The sequence below is a fragment of the Symphalangus syndactylus genome, chromosome 5, assembly GCF_028878055.3.
Source record: "Symphalangus syndactylus isolate Jambi chromosome 5, NHGRI_mSymSyn1-v2.1_pri, whole genome shotgun sequence".
Classification (NCBI taxonomy): domain Eukaryota; kingdom Metazoa; phylum Chordata; class Mammalia; order Primates; family Hylobatidae; genus Symphalangus; species Symphalangus syndactylus.
Genome location: NC_072427.2, coordinates 45733196 through 45744625, shown reverse-complemented (window position 1 = coordinate 45744625; position 11430 = coordinate 45733196). Strand labels below are relative to the sequence as shown.

Here is an 11430-nt window from a genome sequence, read left to right as displayed (position 1 = left end):
ACAAAACTTAGCCGGGTGTGGTGGCACGTGTCTGTAGTCCCAGCTACTCGGGAGGCTGAGGCAGGAGAATCGCTTGGACCTGGGAGGCAGGGGTTGCAGTGAGCCAAGATCGCACCACTGCACTCCAGCCCGGTAACAGGGTGAGACTCCATCTCCAAAAAAAAAAAAAAAAAGCCGGGCGCGGTGGCTCACGCCTGTAATCCCAGCACTTTGGAAGGCTGAGGCTGGTGGATCACCTGAGGTCAGGAGTTCAAGACCAGCCTCAACATGGAGAAACCCCGTCTCTACTAAAAATACAAAATTAGCCGGGCGTGGTGGTGCATGTCTGTAATCCCAGCTACTTGGGAGGCTGAGGCAGGAGAATTGCTTGAACCTGGGAGGGGGAGGTTGCGGTGAGCGGAGATCTCGCGCCATTGGGCTCCAGCCTGTGCAACAAGAGCGAAACTCCGTCTCAAAAAAAAAAAAGTGCTGTAGTATACACCAGTGCTTCTCACACTTTAATGTGCATACGGATCACCTGGGATCCTATAAAAATGGAGATTGATTTAGTAGGTCTGGATGGTGCTGGGATTCTGCAGTTCCAACAAAGTCGCAGGAGATGCCGTGCTGCTAGTCTGGACCACACTTACCGAGTCTCTCCTAGACCCTTCACTAGAGACAAGATGTAAGCTAGGAAACTATGTACAGTCCAATTCAATAACCCAGAAAAAAGAAAAACAAGGCAAGTTTTCCATTAGAAGCTGAAGTTTTATTATAGGATAACAGTACATAAAGCACATCTAAAATTGATGTGTTCAATGCACTTTTAATAAAGGTAATGTAATATTAAAGGTACAGTTTCTAAGTACAATATAACAACATTCATATTAGAATGAAAATTGGAGTATTTAAAAGACAACATTAAATCTCTCTTTTTTGTACAGCTTGTATTTACAAAATGAATCAAAATATTTTTTTTTTAAATTCAGGACTTGATAAAATAAACAGCTGGAAATAAGCAGACTACTGTAAGAGTGAATTGAAAAGAAAACCCAAGGTAAGTGAAAAGTTGGATGATCCTCTAATAAAGATCATTAGCAAAGTTTTAGTTCAATACTAGTTTTAGGATTCCCATAAATGGCTTGCATTTTTAGTGTGGCAGAAAAGGAGTTTTTACATACTGTACACAAAACAGACAGCATATATTTATAGGTACAGTATTACTGTTTCCAAACTTGCATGTATATTTACAGAAGGCTGAGTTTGTTTACTCAAACAGAGGTTTGTGAAATTTGTGTGCTTAATCCTCAAGACCTACACACAATTAGAATCAGCATTTCATGTGGTCTTTTTAAATGTGGCTTTAATACTTGGTTGTGGAGGAGAATGTTAACCGTAAGGCTTGGCTTACTTTATAAATTTAACAAAACAACCCAGGAAAAATGTTTTAATTGGGGCACACTTGTTATCATTTAACAATTGTCAAATGCTGACATGTGCTAGCCATTGTGCAGACGCAAAGAGATACAATCTCTACCCTCAGGAAGCTTAGGATGCTAAATGGTGCTTTAAAAAAAAGGTTTCAATCTCTTTACAAGCAAGGCAGTTAAGGAATGATGTGATTTATATTAAAAGAGATATCTCCCTCAACTGTAGCCAATCCACTTTAAAAGGTTAACTACTAGCATTAGCTCTCATTAACCACACAATTGCATTTATAATTAAGGTAACAGCAACTCTTCCACAAAAATGGAAAATGTCTAGAATTGTGGGTAAATATTGCAGTGCATGGAAGCCAATAATCATGGCTTGAGAATTTATCACCTTCAATTACAAAAAGTGCAGTAAACAGAAACATTTGCTCTACATTTATAAATTGCTCAAAAATCTTTGCTAAAGATCTTACAAATTCAGTAATATTACAGAACAATTCTAATCAATATTTAATAAGGTTAACTACATCCTTAGTTAGATATTTGATAAACTTTGCTTTTCAATAATGCCAATAGATCTTGGGAGAATGGGTAGAAAGGCTTAATTAAGCTACTTATTAAATAACTTTAAAAATGAAGGTCCTTCACTCAGTTCATGGAACTGGTTGAGGTCGTACTGAAACAGAACATCCCGTGTCGAATTTGCTTTATGGCCCATGTTATGGCAGAGGACGTCTCCATCCTTCTCATGACTCAGGTAGGAGGGGAAAGGTTTATTCTGCCATCAAGCCATCTAGGATATTTTATATCAATGCCTATTATCTATAATAGGAGCTAAGAATACAACTGTGTTAGATGCCAATAATATAATTCCTTAATAAGAAAAAAAAGTATATTACTCCATTAAACAAGTTTCTTTAGGATCTTGAAGGCCTGGCAAATTATTTTTCAGCTTAGGAGATATGCTATAAAGCCAAGTAGCAAACATAAAGTAAATGCTAATAAGTTTCCATATAGCCATATTTATAAACAAATTCACCCTATAGATGTCAAATATCCATACTAAGGAAGTAATTTTATCCTAATTAAATACACTCTAGAATAATTTATATAATGATATTATGGATTTAAAGAGAAAAGCATGTCCCAAATCCAGCACTCTGATACAGCTGCCAGTTGGGCATAGGTAGATATATATATATATGTATATATATACAAATATATAGTTATACTCAGTGAAATTAACAAGACCCAAAGGTGGTATTGTCTAGGAATAAAAGGGATAATTTTTGTTGTTCACAAAAGTAACTTGTCTAGCACCACACATCAGAAAAACACAAAAATAGCACACTCTAGTTCTAAACAGCTATGTCTAAAATAGATTATATAGTAAAACCGGTATTATACAGCATATTGTGGATTTGATAAACAGATAAATATTTGCACTGAGTAGGCTGTTTATAATATAACATTTTCTTATCTATACAGAATGAAAGCCAAAAAGTTAACTGTATAGAGATGTGCAGAACAACATTAAATATTATGACTCAAAAGCAGGGACAGGTAAATTTGAAAGAAGAGTAAGAGAGAAAATGTTTACAGGCCATTACAAGTTCTTAAGTTAATAGTAAATAAGGAATCAATTGCTCAAGTTGAAGAAAGCAGTAAACAAGAGATTGCATTTACATGCAGATGTCTAAAATTTGTATTTTTTAAGTCTATGCACAAAAGTCATTTGTTTTATTGCTTGACATTCAGTTATGGCTAGATTATTTAACCTATTTTTTTTGTACTTTGGAAACAAGAATATTGTTAAAGGTGCCATAAAAATGGACAACATTGAAAACGGTTTGCAAATAAACCACCTAACACTGCAGTTCTTTATACATATTAAAAGCCTTGTCTGGGGTTTGTCATATGTTAAATATTATTTAAACTGGGAAAATATGTTGTAGCTTGAAGCCTCCCATTGGCCCAAACATCCAATACAAAAACACATCTCCACAAAAGGAGCAGGCAGACAATACAGGTACATTTATAGAAGCAGCCAGCTAATGTCCTAATGTTTAAAAATTTACCACTGTTTAATATGAGATTTCAAACTGTGTGGATAACAAGAGAATTTTGGATTCAGGAAGATGTATACAGTACATATGGATTTTTTTTTGTGAAAGCATTTTCACTATATTGCTCAAGAATTATCTGCATTTACATATGCAATCTGTTCAATGATAATCAAGTTCCTAGAAATAGTATTCATCCACATTAAAGTAATAATGATGAAAAAGGAATCACGTGAACACTGGAGAGAATTTAGTTGTTCTTAGAGAACAACATAATGGCATGTGCAGCATGTCAAAGCTAATAGCAAGCTATCTTTCATTAGTTCTTAGAAGGATGCAAGTAAAAGTGTGGTACTGCTAATGTGGCAAAGTACACTAAATGTAAACAGCAAACACAGATTTCCTAGGCATCTATTTAAAATATTCATACTCACTTTCTCAATATAAGACTCCATGTTATGTTGCATCACTGAAAAAAGGTTGTTTCTATTTGGATTGAATATTCTGTCATTCATTTATAAATAAATGACTGAATGTATTTATTGCTCTAAGTTCTGAGGGTTTGGTTGAACATGGAGATCCCCTCCTGCCCATCTAGGATGGCTACTTGGTATGAAGTCAGGCTTCTGGATTCTTTTAAAAATTATTCTGAGAGCCTGACAACACTGATCTCACCTACACAAACAGACAGACAGACCCAGAAGTGAAAGCAACTGCACTGTGGAGACATTGCTAGTCAGTCTTCTCATCTCTTAAAAATAAATAGCAATAGGAAGTTCTCTATAATAAAATCTGATGGAATGTCTTTACTAACATTATGTTTAGGGATAGAATGAAGACCTGTATCATAGACTATTACCAATAGATCAAGATTTGCTGTTGCAATTGCATTTCTGGGCACATTATTTGATCTATAATATAAAGTTGTTTTCATGGGGTTCTATATCATAACTTTATAAGAAGTGGCAATCACATGTTATGTAAAAATGTCAACGTGTGTGTGTATACACACATATACGAATACACACAGGAGAGATTTCTACCATTTTCCATATTCTTTATTATCCAAAACAACATGGTAAAGGTATCCTTTTCATCTTATAGACATGGGAAGTTTTCCCAGATTATGTTCCTCTATCATAGTAAGAAAATATATAAATCTTCTTGTGAATGTATATCCCAAGGTGGAAGAATCAGAGCCAACAATTCAACTTCTCTGACTTTATGGAAAGTAATATGTGGAATATGATAACAAAACTGTATTTCAAAAATATAACATGTAACACTAAATGTTGGCTCGAGTTGCTGCTGTCTATATAGGCAGGTTTTGTTTTGTCTTTAAACATTAGCTCTTGTAATGCATCAGATATAAACTACACATGTAGAAGTAAGAATTGTTTTCCATGAAGGAATTTTTGGTTTGCTTCTAGAGGAGAGCACATGAAAACAATAGTTAATTGCTGGTATTTTAAAAACATATTTTATCTTTTACCTATATCACTGTACTGATAGGCAGGTCTCTCCTCTTATTACTGGTTTTTAAAATTTTCATCCTTAATATGTAGAATTTGAAATAGTTTTTAACATATGATGCTATATATATATATATTTATCATGAATATTTTAATTATTAGAGAAATGGTAACTGGAATATGCAAGGACTATACTTTGATGCTCTTTGCTGGTACATTATTAATTTATCTTTTGAACACACTGGCATAACTTTGCTTTGGAAGTTATTCAGTGTTTTGAAACACAAGACTGAAGAGCACGTCAAGTTCTGAACTCAACAAAATGAGACGAGAGTAAAGAGTTTACACACACGCAGTTCTATATAGTTCACTTGTGCCTTGGAGGGATAGTATTATTATCATTATTATTAATAATAAAAAACAATTTGTCCCAGTAGTACTGGCCACCCTGTTTTAAGAGTTTTAGGAGATCCCTGAGCACATTGTTTCTGACTCTTAACCCCAACTCCAAAATGATAGGGCTTCTATCGTTGATACCAAGATGGATTGTCATTCACAGTAAGTCAATTATAAGGTGCTTATTTACCCTTGTTTTTCACCAATCAGCACAAAGAACTGTCAGAAAATAACTTTTTATTATTATCTTAAAATAATAGCATTGGAAGGACATATGATTTAAACAATCAATGTTTGAAACAGTGGCTTTAGGATTATTATCTGGCTGCCCCTCAACAATAACAAGTGATTCGATCGACATTCCTTAGCCAAAAACAAAAGGCAAAACAAAAAAACCAAAAAACAAAAAAACCCCAAAAAACTGTACAAATATGTATTTTTCCCTGAGGGATCAAGGTACACCCGCAAGTGCTCTATGTACATATTGCACTAGAGAGGAATGAAGAACATGTGCAAAAAAGCAACAATGAGAGAAGCTTACATACTACTTAAACCTTTTCATGAAAGATACTACTAGGTTGTTTTGCATTTTGGAATGTCGGAACACAACAACTAGCTATTCCTTAGTCTAAAACTAAAAACACACATTTCTACTATGGCACATTCAATGAAATAAAAAGTTTTCCAAAGACAGATAGACAAATTCCATCAAGAAAATAATACAAAGTTTGTTTGTTTGTATTTTTTTTTTTAGAAAATTACATTACTTTCTTTCTTTGTTTCACATTACAAAATCTTTTTTTCTTTACACAAATCACATTTTATTGCAGGAATATTTCAAGTGCCATCAAATATTTATAGAAGGGTTAAAAAAATAGAAGTCTCTCTAAAGTGGTCCAGACAAGGCTTTGTATAGAATAAATCTTTTTTTCCCCATCTTCTAGTTTTGATTTAAGTATTTTGAATACATTTTCTTTTCCATTGACACTTAGTAGCCTAGAAGCGGTCCGACGCACACACATCATACACATGCAAATCACACACACACACACACACACACTCCTTCCTCACCTGACCCTCAGCCCACCCCCATACGCTCACAGATAACTGGGTATCCACACTATAAAGAACAACCAAACTTAGAAACAGTGTCTTAAGTCATGTTTTTCTTAAGTTAGAAAGGGTGAATTAGGATGCTGAAGACTTTTAAAAAAATCCATAGCTTTAATACACGTTAAGATGCTGAACACTTTAAAAAAAATCCATAGCTTTAACACATTTGCAAACTGTCCAAAAAGCACTTTCATCTATACTTTTGTTTGCACTGTGACCAAGGCCAGGTTTTTCACAATATAATAACCATTTGGACACCATTGGAACAGAAGGTATTCAGGCTTTGTACAAAAGCCTTATTTGCCTTATGTAAAAAAAATTGTATAAAGGCATTGTAGCAGCGGGGCTGACAGTGATGTGGTTCCAATCCTTAAAAGACTATTGGAGATTGAAGTTTAGGAAACTTTAATTATAAGAACTATTAAGGATAATTGTTCTGATATCACCCAAGTATTTTATGTCATCACATAGGTGTTTTTATAATAATGAAGAAAGGAAAATGCAAAGTTTTTCGCATTCTTTTCTGAGCCCCATATGTTTTTTTAAACTGAATTTATTGTTTAACATCAGATCCCAACTTAGATCCAAATAGTAGTCAGTTGTTTCCTTGTTTCACGGAGCATGTCTCTGTCCACAATTCCATTCTCCTATGTCAATCAGTGGACTTGGCTCTTAAGCTCCACCCCTGCTTTTCTTTCAGAAACACCTGGGAAGAAGCATCATATTACCTATCTTGGTTTACTGTAAAAGCAATGTCACCATGGCATGACTATTACTGTGGTTAGAGCATGATTGTTTGTAGGTACATGCAGAATCCTTTCTGGGAAAAGGAATTTCTTTTTAAGTTCATCATTATGTTCTCTCTCACCCTTAGAGAAATTCAATTAGCTTTTATTATTTCACAGATCGACACTGGAATTAGGTTTAGTTGCTCTTTAATGCGCTAGCACCTGAGGCTGGTCATATTCAGAAAGCTTTGGTTAAAAAGAAGTTAATATACTTTAATAAAACCATCCCCAAATTTAGTGAATCTGAATGACAAAAAAAAAAAACCAAAACCAAAAAACCAAAACACAAAACTCAAACAAAAACAAAACACCATTTCCCCATAGAGGAGAAACAATAGGAAAAAAATGGATGAATAAATAACTGAACTAAGCTTGGTACTCTTTTCAGAGTATAAATACTATTGATCTTTAAAGGAACTATGCTTACTTAAAGATTTGATTTAACCCTTCTTGCCCCAATATAAATACTATCTGCTGACAGCATCTCTCTATAAACACATAAAATTTTACATGCCTGTAAGAAATTTAAAGGAATATTACTCTTCTATTTATGGTTAAACCCTTACTATGTTTTTGGAAAAAAAATTGGATGTTATTTAGGCTTCATACACACATCTATGTGAATAATACCTTCCCCTTTTCCAAGTCCCTCAGGAAACAAGTCAGAAAAGTCAGTGGAGTTAGAAACAGAGTGAAGTGCTCTGGGAAGCCCATGCTGGTAACCCAGCATGACGTGAAGAGCTGCAATTCCTGTAGAAGATTCCGCAGGGACCCCAATGGCAGAGGAGACTATTTCTCGGACATAAAGGGCTGCGTGGAAACTCCTACATTAACACCCATCAGAGATGTTCCCTTTTCTGTACAAAATGGTCTTTGACCAGTAGTTTGAATCCCACCCCTAGTGCGACTAAAATCATCGTCTAAATGCCTACATTCCCAAAAGGTCACTTGTTTTTAAAATATGCACACCTGTTTAACAGACTATTCCTTTCCCCTTCCCTCACTAGGGATTATTAAAATAACCATGAAATTAAACAAAAACAACTCAGTGTTTCTCACCTGAACACACAAGCCAAATAATCTTCTAAATATTTAATAAAATAAATTACAGTCTACAGTTTCCTAGTGAAGATAAATACAAGAGTAAATGTTTGCAGCTAGCATCAACTTCACTTTAAAGGCTTAAAGTATTTAATATCTAAATAAGAGAAACTGGTTCAACATTGTATGCTTCCCTCACCCTCCTATCCATCGTTTTTCAAATATGGAGAGCAACATTCTTGAATTATAGCATCTATTGACAACAAATCTAGAATTAGTTCACTCTGAGATAAACTCATAGGGTTCCTAGATTATATCAAGAACATAAACATTCACAAAGTAAATGCTTCATATCCTCACATGGGGAGTGTGCATTTGCTCAAGATATAATCTTTGGGTCCTTCTTATAATAAAGGCTAGATTCCAATAAATATTCTGGTTATTGATTTGTTCTCAAAACATAAGAATTCCAAGTTGAGACCAAGTCCATATTTAACTACTGAATTGTGTAAAATGAGCTTCTCCTCCCTCTCACCTCCATGAGGTGGCATTTTAAAAAGCTTTAAAAAAAAATGATCATAATGGTATACGTCCACCGCGCCAATCAATCATTCAACTTTGTATGAAGCATAAACACATCTATCATTAAACTTAACCAAAAAGGAAAGTATAATTTAGGGAGAGTTCCGTTTCTAATTCTAAATTCACATGTTAAAAAAAAAAAAAATCCAACGTGGTGGTTTCTAGATATGACCAGCCAGTCTTTTAAAAGTAATTTTGTAAACAGCAGCATAAATACCTCCCAACGTACCTTCCAAGCCTTCTCAGTTAAACTTGTGTTTCTGGTGCACATGCGACACGACAGTGAACACGCTAGCATTTAATTTAAAGAAAAAGGTGCAAAATGAAAGTGCCTTATCAATTCAACAGGAAAAGCTACACCAGTAACTACATTTTATATTACTTAAAACAATATATAAACAATATCTCTTTTAGCTATATATAGTCTTCATGCCCATTTACCCTGTAATATATTATAATGCTATTGTTGCTACTGCTATGGACCCTTTTCATGCCATCCTGCGGACTGGCAATAATCGGTGAAAAAATAAAAACTTCCTTCATGAAACAAAGAGCTAGTTGTGCAAAATAATGCCGCAACCTCCGCTATGCACATCAGTCACCGATTATTGCTGGACTCGCTGTTGTTACTGACAGATTGGTGACTCTGTAGAAAGTCTGTGGGCAGTGAGCTACAAGAAAAGGAAATCCTCCGACTTTAGTACCCTCCTTCTGTTGTAAACAGAGGTCAACGATCAAGAAGTCAAGACAGAAAAAGGGTCCATATCTGTAGGCATAATGGAAATCATATGCATGAGAAAAACAAGTTCAACTTTTATTTGTTTTCATTGTTTCCCCTCCTTTGCCTGACCCCGATCACCAAAAGATGTGCAGTGTGTGGCGCTCCAGGTCTGTGCAGGGCCATATAAAGTGTCTCGGTTAATTTTTTTGTTTGTTTTTCATGTTTGTACTTCAGACATTCTAGAAGTGCTTAGGTGATAACATTTACCCATCAATTTGCATTGCTGGCTCAAATTCTGAAGTGAACAACTCCTTGTATAATGGAGGAAAATGAAGTCGCACAATGTCTGGGTATATTGCTTTAAATGCCATTAGCTTTTCTGTATGTCGTCCACATAAGGCTCTTAATGTAGACACCTTGCATATTAACTGTAAGTGAAAGAAAGGACACACCATCAGGCAAGAACAGGCATAAGCATCAAAGATCAGGGAATCTGAATGATCTCTATGACATTGTTTACAATGGTGAAACACACTTAAAGCAACTTAAACATCCAGTAGCAGAGGATTGGTAAAAATAAATGATGGCTGGGCGCGGTGGCTCACGCCTGTAATTCTAGCACTTTGGGAGGCTGAGGCGATTGGATTGCCTGAGCTCAGGAGTTCGAGACCAGCCTGGGCAACACGGTGAAACCCTGTCTCTACTAAAAAAAAAAAAAAAAAAAAAAATTAGCCAGGCATGGCGGTGTGCGCCTGTAATCCCAGCTACTGGGGAGGCTGAGGCAGGAGAATTGCTAGAACCCAGGAGGTAGAAGTTTCAGTGAGCTGTGATTGCACCACTGCGCTCCAGCTTGGGTGACAGAGTGAGACTCTGTCTCTTAAAAAAATAAATAAATAAATGATGATATAGTCATGTCATAGAATGCCAAGTATACATTAAATATGATTTTCAAGATGAATAATAACTAGAAAAGCTGTTCATAAGCAAAAGTTGTCACAGCTTGTCAGCAGCAGACTCATACAGAACCCAAGGCTCTTGATTTCTCCTTCTACTCCAAGATGCCCTCTGCTCTACTTCCTGGAATCCTGCCTTCTACCACTGTGCAAAAAGATGTCTGGTGATAGAGAAGCGGGTGAGGGCAGTGGTGGGTGGGTAGTGAAGGCACTGCAACTGGAGGTGATGGCATCCTCTACACATTTTATGCAGAACTGGCACTAGTCAACTCCGATAACTACATGTTTCTTTTCGATAAGGAGTTTTGCCTGTAATAAAGCAATGCTGGGTCTAAGCAAAATAATAGAGGCAGAAGGCCTGGATGGAGGTCCCAGCATTGACCATTTACCAGCTGAGGGTAATGACACAATTTGCAAAATTATTTTTAGATTCCAAAGCACCTCACAAAGGCAAACTGCTTATTATTTTAACCCAGAATAACCTTCTCTAGGAAATGTTTTCACTAGATCTTGTCCACATGTTAAGTGCTGTTTATAATCAGAGATCCTAATGGTACTCTTGCATTTGGGCAAAGAGATGGAGAGTGAAGCTCCCGACAGGGCTCCTCCTTTCTACTTCCCATTCCTGCCCCGTTTGCTCATTTAACAGGTGCAAAATCAAAAAGCAAAACAGCAATTAACCCCCAGTTACCCCTTTCTGACCTAACAGGTGCGAAATCAAAAGCAAAAACAGCAATTAACCCCCAGTTACCCCTTTCTGATCTAACATCGCTATAAAGGAGAAAAAAAACAAGCAAACAAATAAACAAGAAAACAAAACCAAAAACTTCTCACATCATCTCACACAATAAAATACATAAAATAAGAAAGAACACGGCTGATTGTTCTA

At 35.7% G+C, this 11430-nt stretch overlaps 1 protein-coding gene and 1 long non-coding RNA gene across 13 annotated transcripts in view; one reads left to right on the top strand and one right to left on the bottom strand.

Moving 5' to 3' along the window:
- Positions 1 to 726: 726 nt before the first annotated feature.
- The window catches only part of RORA (RAR related orphan receptor A), a 740258-nt gene continuing 729554 nt past the window's right edge, over positions 727 to 11430 (bottom strand). For 7 of the 9 annotated variants that reach the window (XM_063639003.1, XM_055278295.2, XM_063639005.1 and 4 more), the window contains 2 exons: positions 9856 to 10016; positions 727 to 9633 (listed from right to left, as the gene is read on the bottom strand). In XM_063639003.1, coding sequence (XP_063495073.1) covers positions 9462 to 9633; positions 9856 to 10016 — 333 coding nt within the window. In that variant the 3' untranslated portion in view covers positions 727 to 9461. Of the gene's footprint in view, positions 10017 to 11430 lie in introns of all 9 variants that reach the window. The other 2 variants (XM_055278293.2, XM_055278296.2) reach the window with 1 other exon arrangement.
- LOC129482443 (uncharacterized) overlaps positions 937 to 11430 on the top strand; it is a 95355-nt gene continuing 84861 nt past the window's right edge. For all 4 annotated transcript variants that reach the window (XR_008657703.2, XR_008657704.2, XR_010120727.1 and 1 more), the window contains exon 1: positions 937 to 1036. This is a non-coding gene — a long non-coding RNA (uncharacterized lncRNA). The remainder of the gene's footprint in view (positions 1037 to 11430) is intronic.